The 16,462-nt window shown below is 40.5% G+C and overlaps 1 protein-coding gene across 3 annotated transcripts in view; it reads left to right on the forward strand.

The window, feature by feature from the left end:
* Positions 1 to 1,100: 1,100 nt before the first annotated feature.
* Positions 1,101 to 16,462, forward strand: part of OXR1 (oxidation resistance 1) — a gene marked incomplete at both ends in the record, with an annotated part of 102,777 nt that continues 87,415 nt past the window's right edge. For all 3 annotated transcript variants that reach the window (XM_079722381.1, XM_079722383.1, XM_079722382.1), the window contains one exon: positions 1,101 to 1,299. In XM_079722381.1, coding sequence (XP_079578507.1) covers positions 1,101 to 1,299 — 199 coding nt within the window. The remainder of the gene's footprint in view (positions 1,300 to 16,462) is intronic.

Genomic DNA, 16,462 nt, shown 5'->3' on the forward strand with positions numbered 1-16,462 from the left:
TCTTCAACTTCCTAATTCAAACGTTTTCTTCAAATGCATTAATAAACTGGTAATTCCACGAAAGAGAGTTTATTTACCGCATGGGAAAAACTAAAAGAGCTATAAACAGATGTGAAAGGAAGAGAATAACCAGATCTCACAGGAAACAAAATCGGGTAGTAAATGTCCGTCAAATGTCGTTGCTCCTTCTCTGCTTAAAGGAGGATGAAGTTGCACACTGAAGCCCTAATTACCTTGCCTTACCGGACCAGAGTCATGGAATGTCAAACTCTAACATCAGTTCATAATGCCACGGCGAACTTCGAACGTGACGATTAATGCTTTATTTTACAAAGATGGTCTCATAAGGCTTCCTAGGAAGCATTTTATCTGGGTTGTTTTATGTTAACTACGACTTTAGTTTTACCTTAAAACTAACATTCTCTCCTTCCTCTCACCCACCCCGCCCACCAAAATTTCAAACTGCAAAAGTTTCCTGTGGATTGTGTCCCTCCCCCTAACACGCACAGACTCACAGAAACTTTTGGACACACAGAAACTTTTGGACACTGCCCTCCTAGGCCCCCAAACTCTCCGCAAATCCAGCGAAGCCTCCCCAGGGCCATCCTTATACCCGGCTCTGCCCTCGAGTCCCGAGGCTCGGCCTCCTCCCCTTTCCCCAGCAGTCCCGAAAGTCCGGTCGGGTCGGGACTGGGCGGGGTAGGGCGGGACAGGCCTGCTCCATTGGGGCCAGGCACGTGGGGGGAAGCGGATAGGTCCGGTTCGGCTTGCTAAAAGGCCGCCGCGTTTCGACGCTGCCTCTGTTCCAGGAAGTATGTATCTACTTTACAAGCTAAGTTTGGCCCGAACTGGCGTTTGGAAGCAACAAGAAAAACTTTTCAAAACTTTTTTGTCCAGCTTCTTTTCCCCCGACGCCTAGTTCCCTGATGGTCCGCCCCAGGGCCAAGTTCCGGACGTCCCCTCCCCTTTTCCCTCCCCGCCTCCGGTGAGGCGTGCGGAGCCACCGCCCCCAGTGTCGGCTCGGACGCGTGGGTGGGCGAGCACCGGGTGGCCGTCTCGGCGGAAACCGTTGGCCTCCTCGGCGCCTGCCCGGCGGCAGCATGGACTACCTGACCACGTTCACGGGGAAGAGCGGGCGCCTTCTGCGAGGCACAGCCAACCGCCTGCGGGGGTTCGTGGGTGGCGGCGAAGCCCGGCAGGTGCGCTTCGAGGATTACCTGAGGGAGCCCGCACAAGGGGACCCCGGGTGCGGGTCCCCGCCCCACCGGCCCCCGGCGCCGTCCAGCCCGGAGGGACCCGGTGAGCCCAGCCTTCCTTCGCGTCCCGCGCGGCCGACCCGGGCTGAGGGCGGGGGGAGGCGGAGGTGTGGGCGCTGCGCTGGGGGCGCGGCCCCGCGGGCCGCCGGCGTGAACGGGGTGGGCGGGGGGCGGGGGGCGCAGGCCCGGCGTTGGCAGGTGTTCCGGGCCGGGATGGCTGCGGGACCGGGGCGAGGAGCGGAGGACTCGCTCTGCTCTGGGGACGGAAGACTTGCTCGTGTCTGCGTCGTAGCTCTTCCTGCTCTGCTCTTCCTGCTTTCTTCACCTATGCTCGACTTTCCTTACCCCGCCAACTGTTTCAAGGGTAGGATCCCTTCGTTTTTCCCTCCCCGTGAGAGGTGAATGTTGAACCAATTGTGACGCTCAAGTTTTCCCTCTTAGAAATCATTAAGAACGCTGTGCTTGACTTGGGTTTGGTTTGGGTCATTGTTTTTATTTGATATTTGCCAACTGTTAGAATTCACATAAGCACTTAATACGGCTTTGGAAAAGAAAATGTTTAGCGTACACGGGAACCCAGTGGATTTTTGTGTCGTGTATTTTGAAAGGTTGCGTGTTGTCTTGAGGTGGCAGACCCTGGAAACTTTCCTCAGTTATCATTCTACTGCCTGTTAAGTTTTCTTTCGTCATTGTGGCGTTGTACTGCCCTTTAAGAAACGAAATCAGTCATAATGACAGGATATTGATATCTTACGGAATTTTTAAAAGCACTTGCTGAAGCGGTATTTGCATCATGCATATGGTAACTTCTCCAATGTCGTTGGCTTCCCCTGAGTTAATAAGTGGCAGACCTCTCCTAATCATATTTTATTCTTGTTACCTTTTTTAATATGCATTTTGGTGTTATGAGAGTAAATTATGTGAGTATTAGTTTAGAAAATAAAGAAAAGTACAAAGAATATAAAATCTATCCATAACCCACATCCTAACATTCATTTTAAAGCACTGAAACTGTGAGGACATCTGTTGATTGTGTGTGTGTGTGTGTGTGTGTGTAATTTAAGCTTTGAAGAAACTTGAATATTAAAATGTAATTTTAGCATGGTCCCTTTTATTAATTTTTCTTCACTTTACGTAATATCTTTTCTTCACAACTCTTGTTTATGGAATTAGAAAAATGAAAAAGGGGATACTTGGTTTCTGCTTTGAAGGATATTAATCAGATGCAGAATCCTCTTAAAGGTGGGACCAGGGATGAGCACTAGAACTTTCAAGTGTTTGAATAAAGGATTTTTTTTTTTATGAGACCTCAGTTGACTAATTGCAAACAGTTGAAATGTGACCAGCCTCTAGGTAGATGAAGAACTGAGAAATATGTGGTGAACTTAACCTGGAAAGGGATATGATGAATAATTTAACAAATATGCCCAAATATATACATCTGATTCATTGATTCAGAAACATTTATTGAGCACACTGCTATATCAAACACTCTCCTTCAGAGTTACAGCTTCAAAATACTATACAAATTCCTCTTCTGTTGAAGCTGCCTTATGAGCTCATGGCACTTTCTTTAATATTCATGGTGCCCCCAAATCTCTGACACAAGTTAGAAAGGCCTTGTGATGTCAGTTTATGACCAAGGTCAGTGGACAGGCACTTCTAGCATTAACTAGCTGAAAGAATTTGTATAAATTACTTAATCTCTTTGGGTGTATATTTTCTTGTTTTAAATGAGGTTGATTGGATGATCTCAAAGGTTCTCAACTCTGGAGCTCTTTTTTTCATTTGGAACAGAATTAGTGAAAATGATAGATGGTAAAGCTACAAATTAAATAGCATTTGGGGTTAAAAACATTGTAAGTCTATAAAGTTATGCCTACAGAGTTCTGAAGGTAGTTCAAAAGATGAATGCCCCAGCAATAACTTGATTACCCCCTCCCACTCTTAGAATAAGTATAGCTTCCTCAGTTGACTCCTTTGAGAGGCAGCATGTATACATACAGGTAAAAAATAAATGGTTCTTCATTAATTTCTAGGCAGCCTTTGCTTAAAATGAGAACTCTTTTCTTGGCAGCTGCCTACCAGATAGGTTTTGGGTATAGGGTTTTTCTTTACATTTGTGTCCTTTGGAACGAGTATTTGTTAGTCTGTTTAAAGGATTTCTTCTACTCTTTCTGCTTGTGACTACCTTTATTTTAGATTTTTATAACAGCTGCTTAAGTTCCCTGTTATTTGTCACCCTTTCCTTCAGTTCTTTAAAATGTCCTGTGTGTTGTAGCAATATATATTGTGCAGACACTTCTACACTTGTAGATCGGCTACACTCCAGGACTCCATTTGTTGTTTGTGATCTTACCCCTCACCATTTCATGTTCAGTAAAGATGCTGATAAAATAGTTTTACCATTGACAGTTTAAGGATGGACCAGATAAAACTTTGGTCGTATGTTTCTGATTTTAACTTTCTATAAACAAACTGCTTACCTGACAGTGTTAACTGATGCCTTCACTCCTCTCCAAGGTGGCTGCTTTTGCTTTTACCAGTTTTCAGTGTTTGCTGACTCCAACATTATAGTCCTCTCAGGAAAATCTAATTGGGACTTAGACACATTAAGGAGCTTATCACACCATTGCTCTAGTTAATAACAATTACAAAGAAGACACACTATGACACAAGTTTTGCTCCTGCTTAAAGAGTGAATTATGTTTTGATTCAAAAAAATTTTTAGACCTTGAGTATAGATCAGCTTTGGAGGCATCACCATAAGCCTGTATTGGGTAACCTTTAAAAGTAGTCAGTTACTAGATCACATGGTAATAAGTGAAAAAATTTAACGTATTTAGAGTTTCAACTTAATTGTAGCATAGTTTTTATCATAAACTTCCCTGTTATGTCAACTCTATTCTCCCACTTGGTGACAGTATACTTTAAATACATCTCACTCCTATTTGAAGTTTCTTTTCATTTACTTTTACCAATTAAAACAGTATCTTTTGGGGAAATGACAAGAATAAGAGTGGCTAAGAACATTTTCTATGGAGCAGGCACTAGCAGATATTTTTATTTAATCCTAATAACAACTCTGTGAGATAGGTACTATTATTATCCCATTTTCCTGACAAAGAATCTGGGCCAGACAAAGAAATAAGGGATATAGAATACATTTGAGTGTTATCTTCCTATTTCTAAGAGTTATGTCAGACAGGAAAAGTGAGAAGAATGCAAAACTCTATCATGTGTGATGTTAAAGTTAAAACAAGTTAAATTAGCTAAAGGATAAGATGGATAGTCACTGAAATTTCTTTAGAATCAGAAGGATATTAAAATGAGATGAAAACATAAAATCCGAGTAAGGTGTAAGAAAACTTAGATATATTTTAGGTTGGAAATTGCAGATGCAGATTGTCTGGAAGAGTTAGATAATAGTTATCTTGAACCCAGAGAAGACCAAGTGCCTGTATAGGATTTGGAGTACCAGTTGTTACTATTAATAAAACAACTCATGGTGCTGGTCACTCATGGAAGAGGATAACCCTAGATGTCTGCAGTCTTAGTCTCATATCCTAAGGTGAGGGGGAGAAGAATCTCTTCTTGATAAACAACCTCAATCTGCTCTGATGGTAACTCCAACTAAGTTTGAGGTCTTAATATTGTTTCCTTTGTCCATTGGTTCTCAAGCATGAAGTAGATTTGTCCATTTTAGAATTGCTGCTCACCTCACAGGATGGCTGAACTCAAGGCTTTTATATTATGTGTGTTTTAGGACAAAACTGCCTCTGAGTAGTTGAGGCTACAATAAAGCAATGAGTCTCAGACTTTAATGTGCCTCAGAATGACCCAAAGGCTTGTTAAAAATGTTGGACCCCTCCTCTAGAGTTTCTGATGAGCCAGGACCCATTATTTGCATTTCTAACAACTTCTAAAGTAATGCCAATGCTGCTGATCTGGGGACCACACTTTGAGAATCACTGCTTTCTTTAGTGGGTAAGTCTTTTACCCTTGTTAAGGTTAGAAGTAAATATGGAAATGATGAAATTTGTTAAATGCTTAGTATTTTTGTATTAAGTTTAGGAATAATCAGTGTATTTGGTCTTTAAAATATTTGTCATATTTCAGAGAATTAGGCCTATTAGAGTACATACAAATTAGTCTAAGAATCTAATTGAAGATGAATACTTATGTAATTGTTTTTTGAGTGATTTTAAGTTAAAAGGTGCAAGTATTTGGCTAAATTTTGAAACTATTGGAATGTTTAAGAGAACTTAACATTCATTATATTTAAAACTTTATTGTAATATATTTACTAGAGTTAAGTTTTTAGAAAGGTTTTCTTGTTAGAGGCAATTAAAGTGTTTACGATAGTAGATGTATAAATACAATCTAGTATATATATGTGAGAGAATTTAATTACTCATTTGTATTTAAGGATATTTAGTTTGTTTTCTGTTTGAGTTGATTAACTATCAAAAGCACCTTAGAAAGAGTGTTAAATTTATTAGTTTTATAAATAGAATACACTTATAGTTGAAGGCTTAAAGGAAAACTAGATTTTTATATTTGTACTTCAATAAATCAAACATTAATTAAAAAGTAAAGTAACTGCAAATAGTTTTTTTCTGTATTTATAAAGACTCCTTAATGGCCATCAGCAAACTTACATTAAGAGACTCTTGATACATTTTTTTGAATGAATGAATATTAGTACAAAAAAGGGGCATGTTTTAAGACCAAATTAATGTATTAGAGAAAGGCCAAAAATTAGCCTTTGTTTTCTAGCAATCAGTGAAAAAGGGAAATGTGATCAGACATAAATCACAGTGTCACTAAGATAAAGATAAACCTGTTGCTTAGGCGGGTAAGAAAAACACAACTTTTCCTGATAGAATAAAGAGAAAAAATTATCATGGAATTCTAATATAGCAAAAAGTGTCCTCGTCATCTTTATAGTAAATACAGATTCTAATTTCAAAAAGCTATTTTTTAACACCATTCTTTAATGTGGTTCAGTGGTGTGACAACAAAATGCAAGATAGTAAAAACGGTTCTGTACAGGACGAAAACAGTTAACCCAAATATGCAGTTATCTGATGGTTTGTCTTAACTGAGGGGTAGGTGCTAGATTATAAACTTTGGTAAAACTAATGCATGCTAACTATGAAGAAGTCATACATAACAAAGATTAAAGCTTAAAAGCCACCTCCAATCCAACTATATAGTGATGTCATTAATGTTAGGGTAGGCGTTATTGTTAAGATCTGTTTTATGAATATATACGTATAAAATGATGGATAGATGGTTAGAGGGAAAGAGTGACTGAAAGATATTTGTTTGCCTTGAGAAAGTATTTCCTAAATGGTGTGTCTAAAGTTAAGCAGAATCTGCAAAAATATTAAGAGACTGGTATTATTGTTACATTCTTGTTTCAGTTTTAGGTGGGGTTTCTTTAACTCTTGGAGGTAACATGAGCAGTGTCATCTCCCATATTTCTTCTCCCCACCTCCTGATATTTATTACATTGTATTTACAATTCTCATACTTATATAGCGCTGTCATACTTACACCAGTCACAAATAGTTCTTCCACTACATAATTGTTGAGTACTCCCTGCTACTCCTTTGATCATTCCTAGAGTTTTTATTTTGATAATTCGGTATAATTTCATTCTTATGGCATTGAATAATGTTTCAGTAAAGAGGTCTTAAGCAAGCTAGACTGTTTTCTTTCTCCCCTAGTAGGTGATTTGCTTCTTATGCATGAATTCCTGAAGAACTTTTATTTTCCAAGCATTTTAATTTAACCAGGAGCAGAAACAGGAATGACTAGATGTGTGTGCACAGGTATGTGTATGTGTAATAGCCTTTTAGAGGGTAGTCACTATATGGAACAGCCCTGGTCTTGAGATAGAAGGAAAAAAGACCTTAGAAGTTTAATGTTGGGTCTTAACACTTCTACCTGAAAGACTCATGGTTTCTGTTCACGTTTCCTTGGGAAAAGCAAGTCACGTAGCCAAGTCTGACATCAGTGGGATGGTACAGTGTATTTTATATTCCTCCCCAGGGAGGAATACAGAGTATTTAGTAACTGTAAGGTAGTCTATCACAGTGACTACCTTAGAAAACAATTAGTTTGACAGAGATTTGAAGATGCTAGTGTTACTGTCACGGGTAGGGAATTGTATAAGGAAGCCTGTTTCTTCTGTCAGTTATTCAGTCTGCAAGTTTAATCCTTTCAAAAGCTCTACTAACAGTCCTTCTCAAATTTATTGTGGATGCAACAGTGAATCAGTAGTTATGGAGTGAAACCCGAGATCCTGCCTTCACAGTAAGCTCCCAGGTGATGCCAATGCTGCTGGTCCTTGGAACACAATTTTAAATAGCAAGGCTCTATAGCACTCTGTATCATGGATCTTTTCACTTAGAAGTGAGCCACACACAACACAAAAATTCCTTGGCTGGGTAGAGGAAAGGAGCATTAAAGGGGAACAAAAAACAGGTTAGAGACCAAGGAGTGTGAGATGTTACCAAATAAAAGGAAAGGTGAGCATTGATAAGGAATTAGTTGGGTGCTTCATAAAGTTCAAATAAAATAAAATTGAAAAAGACTATCAAATTTGCCCTTTAGTTTATTCTCCTTTGCAGGTTTAGGGAACTGGGAAGACAGAAGACATTGCAGTACATTGTGGAATCAGTAGGAGGTGATGGAGTAAAGACAGTGAAATTAGACTCTTATTTCCAAAAGTTTAACTATGAAAAGAAGCAGAAACATAGGCCGATATCTAGAGGAGGATGGTTACAAAGTTCAATAAAAATTGAGGGATATTTTTTAAAGTTTATTTTTGTTTTGACTATGGATAAGCAGTCAATGGCAAGTGAAAGGTTGAAAATACAGGCATTTTTTCCTGTACTACTTCACTATAGATGGGATCAGTTAATTAGAAAAACAGTAATCAGCATTTTTTTTAGTTTAGAAGATGCTTTTCAAAGTTTAAAATCTATATTATTGTGTTTGAAAATATTGACTCCCAGCTCAATATTTTTATTTATTTTTATTTTATTGTTTTAACATCTCTATTGGAGTATAATTGCTTTACAATGGTGGTTAGTTTCTGCTTTATAACAAAGTGAGTAAGCTATACATATGCATACATCCCCATACCTCCTCCATCTTGCGTCTCCCTCCCACCCTCCCTATTCCACCCCTCTAGGTGGTCACAAAGCACCGAACTGATCACCCTGTTCTATGCGGCTGCTTCCTACTACCTATCTGTTTTACATTTGGTATTATATATACGTCCATGTCACTCTCACTTCATCCCAGCTTGCCTTTCCCCCTCCCCATGTACTCAAGTCCATTCTCTACATCTGCGTCTTTGTTCCTGTCCTGCTCCTAGGTTCTTCAGAACCATTTTAAATTTTTTTTTAGATTCATATATGTGTGTTAGCATACGGTATTTGTTTCTCTCTTTCTGACTGACTTCACTCTGTATGACAGACTCTAGGTCCATCCACCTCAGTACAGATAACTCAATTTTGTTTCTTTCTATGGCTGAGTAATATTCCATTGTATATATGCGCCACATCTTCTTTATCCATTCATCTGTCGATGGACACTTAGGTTGCTTCCATGTCCTGGCTATTGTAAATAGAGCTGCAGTGAACATTGTGGTACATGACTCTTTATGAATTATGGTTTTCTCAGGGTATATGCCCAATACTGGGATTGCTGGGTATTATGGTAGTTCTATTTTTAGTTTTTTAAGGAACCTCCATACTGTTCTCCATAGTGACTGTATCAATTTACATTCCCACCAACAGTGCAAGAGGGTTGCCTTTTCTCCACACTCTCTCCGGCATTTATTGTTTCTGGATTGTCTGATGATGGCCATTCTGACAGGTGTGAGGTGATACCTCATTGTGGTCTGGATTTTTTAATGATGGCCATTCTAACTGGTGTGAGGTTTCCTCATTGTGGTTTTGCTTTGCATTTCTCTAATGATTAGTGATGTTGAGCATCCTTTCATGTGTTTGTTGGCAATCTGTATATCTTCTTTGGAGAAATGTCTATTTAGGTCTACTGCCCATTTTTGGATTGGGTTGTTTGTTTTTTTGATATTGAGTTGCATGAGCTGCTTGTAAATTTTGGAGATTAATCCTTTGTCAGTTGCTTCATTTGCAGATATTTTCTCCCATTCTGAGGGTTGTTTTTTCGTCTTGTTTATGGTTTCCTTTACTGTGCAAAAGCTTTTAAGTTTCATTAGGTCCCATTTGTTTATTTTTGGTTTTATTTCCATTTCTCTAGGAGGTGGGTCAAAAAGGATCTAGCTGTGATTTATGTCATAAAGTGTTCTGCCTGTGTTTTCCTCTGTGAGTTTTATAGTGTCTGGCCTTACATTTAGGTGTTTAATCCATTTTGAGTTTATTTTTGTGTATGGTGTTAGGGAGTGTTCTAATTTCACTCTTTTACATGTAGCTCTCCAGTTTTCCCAGCACCACTTATTGAAGAGGCTGTCTTTTCTCCATTGTATATTCTTGCCTCCTTTATCAAAAATAAGGTGACCATGTGTGTGTTGGGCTTATCTCTGGGCTTTCTATCCTGTTCCATTGATCTATATTTGTGTTTTTGTGCCAGTAACATACTGTCTTGATTACTGTAGCTTTGTAGTATACTCTGAAGTCCAGGAGCCTGATTCCTCCAGCTCTGTTTTTCTTCCTCAAGATTGCTTTGGCCATTCGGGGTCTTTTGTGTTGCCATACAAACTGTGAAACTTTTTTTTCTAGTTCTGTGAAAAATGCCATTGGTAGTTTGATAGGAATTGCATTGAATCTGTATATTGCTTTGGGTACTGTAGTCATTTTCACAATGTGGATTCTTCCAATCCAAGAACATGGTATATCTCTCCATCTGTCTGTATCATCTTTAATTTCTTTCGCGAGTGTCTTATAGTTTTCTGCATACAGGTCTTTTATCTCCTTAGGTAGGTTTATTCCTAGGTATTTTATTCTTTTTGTTGCAGTGGTAAATGGGAATGTTTCCTTCATTTCTCTTTCAGATTTTTCATCATTAGTGTACAGGAATGCAAGAGATTTCTGTGCATTCATTTTGTATCCTGCTCCTTTAACAAATTCATTGATTAGCTCTAGAGTTTTTCAGTAGAGTCTTTAGGATTCTCTATGTATAGTGTCATGTCATCTGCAAACAGTGACAGCTTTACATCTTCTTTTCTGATTTGGATTCCTTTTATTTCTTTTTCTTCTCTGATTGCTGTGGCTAAAATTTCCAAAACTGTGTTGAATAACCGTGGTGAGAGTGGGTAACCTTGTCTTGTTCCTGATCTTAGTGAAAATGATTTCAGTTTTTCACCATTGAGAATGATGTTGGCTGTGGGTTTATCATATATGGCCTTTATTATGTTGAGGTAAGTTCCCTCTATGCCTACTTTCTGGAGGGTTTTTATCATAAATGGGTGTTGAATTTTGTCAGGAGTTTTTTCTGCATCTATTGAGATGGTCATATGGTTTTTATCCTTCAGTTTGTTAATATGGTGTATTACATTGATTGAATTGCGTATACTGAGGAATCCTTGCATTCCTAGGATAAACCCCACTTGATCATGGTGTATGATCCTTTTAATGTGCTGTTGGATTCTGTTTCCTAGTATTTTGTTGAGGATCTTTGCATCTATGTTCATCAGTGATATTGGCCTGTAGTTTTCTTTCTTTGTGACATCCTTGCCTGGTTTTGGTATCAAGGTGATGGTGGCCTCGTAGAATGAGTTTGGGAGTGTTCCTCCCTCTGCTATATTTTGGAAGAATTTGAGAAGGATAGGTGTTAGCTCTTCTCTAAATGTTTGATAGAACTCACCTGTGAAGCCATCTGGTTCTGGGCTTTTGTTTGTTGGAAGATTTTTTTTATTTTTTTATTTTTTTATTTTTATTTTTTTTTGCGGTACGCAGGCCTCTCACTGCTGTGGCCTCTCCCGTTGCGGAGCACAGGCTCAGCGGCCATGGATCACGGGCCCAGCCACCCTGCGGCATGTGGAATCCTTCCGGACCAGGGTGTTGGAAGATTTTTAATCTCATTCTCAATTTCAGTGCTTGTGATTGGTCTGTTTATGTTTTCTGTTCCTTCCTGGTTCAGTCTTGGAAGATTACACCTTTCTAAGAATTTGTCCATTTCTTCCAGGTTGTCCATTTTATTGGCATAGAGTTGCTTGTAGTACTCTCTCATGATCCTTTGTGTTTCTGCAGTGTCAGTTGTTACTTCTGCTTTTTCATTTCTAACTCTATTGATTTGAGTCTTCTCCCTTTTTTTCTTGATGAGTCTGGCTAAAGGTTTATCAATTTTGTTTATCTTCTCAAAGAAGCAGCTTTTAGTTTTATTGATCTTTGCTATCGTTTCCTTCATTTCTTTTTCATTTATTTCTGATCTGATCTTTATAATTTCTTTCCTTCTGCTAACTTTGGGTGTTTTTTTTTGTTCTTCTTTCTCTAATTGCTTTAGGTGTAAGGTTAGGTTGTTTATGTGAGATTTTTCTTGTTTCTTGACGTAGGATTGTATTGCTATAAACTTCCCTCTTAGAACTGCTTTTGCTGCATCACATAGGTTTCGGGTCATCGTGTTTTCATTGGCATTTGTTTCTAGGTATTTTATGATTTCTTCTTTGATTTCTTCAGTGACCTCTTGGTTATTAAGTAATGTATTGTTTAGCCTCCATGTGTTCGTATTTTTTACAGATTTTTTTTTCCTGTAATTGACATCTAGTCTCATAGCATTGTGGCCAGAAAAGAGACTTGATACAATTTCAATTTTCTTAAATTTACCAAGGCTTCATTTCTGACCCAGGATGTCATCTATCCTGGAGAATGTTCCATGAGCACTTGAGCAGAAAGTGTATTCTGTTGATTTTGGATGGAATGTCCTTTATCAGTTAACTTCCATCTTATTTAATGTATCATTTAAAGCTTGTGTTTCCTTATTTATTTTCATTTTGGATGATCTGTCCATTGGTGAAAGTTAGATGGTAAAGTCCCCTACTATGGTTGTGTTACTGTCAATTTCCCCTTTTATGTCTGTTAGCATTTGTCTTATGTATTGAGGTGCTCCCATGTTGGGTGCATAAATATTTACAATTGTTATATCTTCTTCTTGCATTGATCCCTTGATCATTATGTAGTGTCCTTCTTTGTCTCTTGTAATACTCCTTATTTTAAAGTCGATTTTGTCTGATAAGAGAATTGCTACTCCAGCTTTCTTTTGATTTCCATTTGCATGGAGTATCTTTTCTATCCCCTCACTTTCAGTCTGTATGTGTCCCTAGGTCTGAAGTGGGCCTCTTGTAGACAGCATATATACGGGTCTTGTTTTTGTATCTGTTTAGCCAGTCTATGTCTTTTGGCTGGAGCATTTAATCCACTTACATTTAAGGTGGTTATCGATATGTATGTTCCTATTACCATTTTCTTAATTGTTTTGGGTTTGTTATTGTAGGTGTTTTCCTTCTCTTGTGTTTCCTGCCGAGAGAAGTTGCTTTAGCATTTGTTGTAAAGCTGGTTTGGTGGTGTTGAATTCTCTTAGCTTTTGCTTGTCTGTAAAGGTTTTAATTTCTCCATCGAATCTGAATGAGATCCTTGCTGGGTAGAGTAATCTTGGTTGTAGGTTTTTCCCTTTCATCACTTTAAATATGTCCTGCCACTCCCTTCTGGCTTGCAGAGTTTCTGCTGAAAGATCAGCTGTTAACCTTATGGGGATTCCCTTGTATGTTATTTGTTGTTTTTCCTTTGTTGCTTTTAATATTTGTTCTTTGTATTTAATTTTTGATAGTTTGATATTTTTTTTTGCGGTACACGGGCCTCTCACTGCCGTGGCCCCTCCCGTTGCGGAGCACAGGCTCCAGACGCGCAGGCCCAGCGGCCATGGCTCACAGGCCTAGCCGCTCCGCGGCATGTGGGATCCTCCCGGACCAGACCATGGTATGAACCCGTGTCCCCGGCATCAGCAGGCGTACTCTCAACCACTGCGCCACCAGGGAAGCCCCGATAGTTTGATTATTATGTGTCTTTGCATGTTTCTCCTTGGATTTATCCTGTACAGGATTCTCTGCGCTTCCTGGACCTGATCGACTCTTTCCTTTCCTATGTTAGGGAAGTTTTCACTATAATCTCTTCAAATATTTTCTCAGTTCCTTTCTTTTTCTCTTCTTCTTCTGGGACCCCTATAATTCAAATGTTGGCACGTGTAATGTTGTCCCAGAGGTGTCTGAGACTGTGCTCAATTCTTTTTTGTTTATTCTGCTCTGCAGTAGTTATTTCCATTATTTTATCTTCCAGTTCACTTTTCCATTCTTCTGCCTCAGTTATTCTGCTATTGATCCCTTCTAGAGAATTTTAAATTTCATTTATTGTGTGGTTCATCATTGTTTGCTCTTTAGTTCTTCTAGATACTTGTTCAGCGTTTCTTGTATTTTCTCCATTCTATTTCCAAGATTTTGGATCATCTTTACTATCCTTATGCTTAATTCTTTTTCAGGTAAACTGCCTATTTCCTCTTCATTTGTTTGGTCTGGTGGGTTTTTACCTTGCTCCTTCATCTGCTGTGTGTTTCTCCGTCTTCTCATTTTGCTTAACTTACTGTGTTTGGGGTTTCCTTTTTGCAACCTGCAGGTTCCTAGGTCCCGTTATTTTTGGTGTCTGCCCCCAGTGGGTAAGGTTGGTTCAGTAGGTTGTGTAGGCTTCCTGCTGGATGGGACTGGTGCCTGTGTTCAGGTGGACGAGGCTGGATCTTGTCTTTCTGGTGGGCAGGACTGCGTCTGGTGGTGTGTTTTGGGGTGTCTGCGAACTTGTTACGATTTTAGGCAGACTCTCTTCTAATGGGTGGAGTTGTGTTCCTGTGTTGCTAGTTGTTTGGCATAGGGTGTCCAGCACTGTAGCTTGCTGGTCGTTGAGTGGAGCTGGGTCTTCACGTTGAGATGGAGATCTCTGGGAGAGCTTTCACCATTTGATATTACGTGGAGCAGGGAGGTGTCTGGTGGACCAATGTCCTGAACTCAGCTCTCCCACCTCAGAGGCACAGGCCTGACACCTGGCCGGAGCACCAATACCCTATCAGCCACATGACTCAGAAGAAAAAGGAGGGAGGGAGGGAGAGAAAGAAAAAATGGAAGAAAGAGAAAAGAAAAAGTTATTTGAATAAAAAATATAAAATAATTATTAAAAGTAAAAAAATTAAAATGTAATAAAAAAAGAAAAAAAAAGAAAGAAGAGAGCAACCAAACCAAAAGACAAATCCACCAATAATAACAAGAGCTAAAAACTATACTAAGAAAACCCCCCAAAAATGGACAGACAGAACCCTAGGACAATTGGTAAGAGCAAAGCTATACAGACAGAATCACACAAAGAAGCATACACATACACAGTCACAAAAAGAGAAAAAGGAAAAAAATATATATATCATTGCTCCCAAAGTCCACCATCTCAATTTTGGGTTGATTCATTTTCTATTCAGGTACTCCACAGATGCAGGGTGCACATCAGGTTGATTGTGGAGATCTAATTCGCTGCTCCTGAGGCTGCATGGAGAGATTTCCCTTTCTCTTCTTTGTTCGCACAGCTCTTGGGGTTCAGCTTTGGATTTGGCCCTGCCTCTGCGTGTATGTCGCCTGAGGGTGTCTATTCTTCGTTCAGACCGGACGGGGTTAAAGTAGCAGCTGATTTAAGGGGCTCTGGCTCACTCAGGCTGGGGGGACTGAGGGGTACGGAGTGCGGGGTGAGCCTGCGGCGGCAGAGGCCAGCATGACGTTGCAGCAGCCTGAGGTGCACCATGTGTTCTCCCAGGGAAGTTGTCCCTGGATCACGGGACCCTGGCAGTGGCGGGCTGCACAGGCTCCCAGGAGGGAATGTGTGGATAGGGACCTGTGCTTGCACACAGGCTTCTTGGTGGCTGCAGCAGCAGCCTTAGCATTTCATGCCCATCTCTGGTGTCCATGCTGATAGCTGCAGCTCGCACCCATCTCTGGAGCTCATTTAGGTGGTGCTCTGAATCCCCTCTCCTTGTGCACCCCGAAACAATGGTCTCTTGCCTCTTAGGCAGGTGCAGACTTTTTCCCAGACTCCCTCCCAGCTAGCTGTGGCACACTAGCCCCCTTCAGGCTGTGTTCACGCAGCCAACCCCAGTCCTCTCCCTGGGATCCAACCAAAGCTGGAGCCTCAGCTCCCAGCCCCCTCCTGCCCCGGTAGGTGAGCAGACAAGCCTCTTGGGCTGGTGAGTGCTGGTTGTCACCGATCCTTTGTGCGTTGATCTCTTTGTTTTGCCCTCTGCACCCCTGTTGCTGTGCTCTCCTCCGTGGCTCCGAAGCTTCTCCCCACCGCCACCCCCCATCTCTGCCAGTGAAGGGGCTTCCTAGTGTGTGGAAACTTTTCCTCCTTCACAGCTCCCTCCCCGAGGTGCAGGTCCTGTCCCTATTCTGTTGTCTCTGTTTTTTCTTCTTTTTTTTTGCCCTTTCCAGGTACGTGCGAGTTTCTTTCCTTTGGGAGGTCTGAGGTCTTCTGCCAGCATTCCGTAGGTGTTCTGTAGGAGCTGTTCCACATGTAGATGTATTTCTGATGTATTTGTGTGGAGGAAGGTGATCACCACGTCTTACTCTTCTGCCATCTTGAATGTCTATGTCAGTTTTTTTTTTTTTTTTTTTTTTTTTTTTGCTGTACGCGGGCCTCTCACTGTTGTGGCCTCCCCCGTCGCGGAGCACAGGCTCCGGACGCGCAGGCCCAGCGGCCATGGCTCACGGGCCCAGCCGCTCCGCGGCACGCAGGATCCTTCCGGACCGGGGCACGAACCCGTGTCCCCTGCATCGGCAGGCGGACTCTCAACCACTGCGCCACCAGGGAAGCCCTATGTCAGATTTTTAAATCATCAAACTTTTTATCAGTAGCTACTACCAAAATTACAATATTCATTTATACTAGGTGTCTTTTCGTATATTAAAACCTCATACAGTTTTCATTGTTGGTTTTCAGCCTTGCTTTCTTCTTCCAGTTTGCCTTTCCCATTCTATTACCAACATGATTTTTAATTTAAAGTCTGATACTGCTTTCTCAGTTCTCTACTTAAAAATCTTTTGGGACTTCTCTGTCTGGTAATAGCAAGCTAGGTAATTCAGACTGTCCTGCTCAGAACAATTTAAAAAGCTGGGCCAGGGCTTCCCTGGT

This window comes from Hyperoodon ampullatus (assembly GCF_949752795.1).
Source record: "Hyperoodon ampullatus genome assembly, chromosome: 17".
In the NCBI taxonomy this organism is placed as follows: domain Eukaryota; kingdom Metazoa; phylum Chordata; class Mammalia; order Artiodactyla; family Ziphiidae; genus Hyperoodon; species Hyperoodon ampullatus.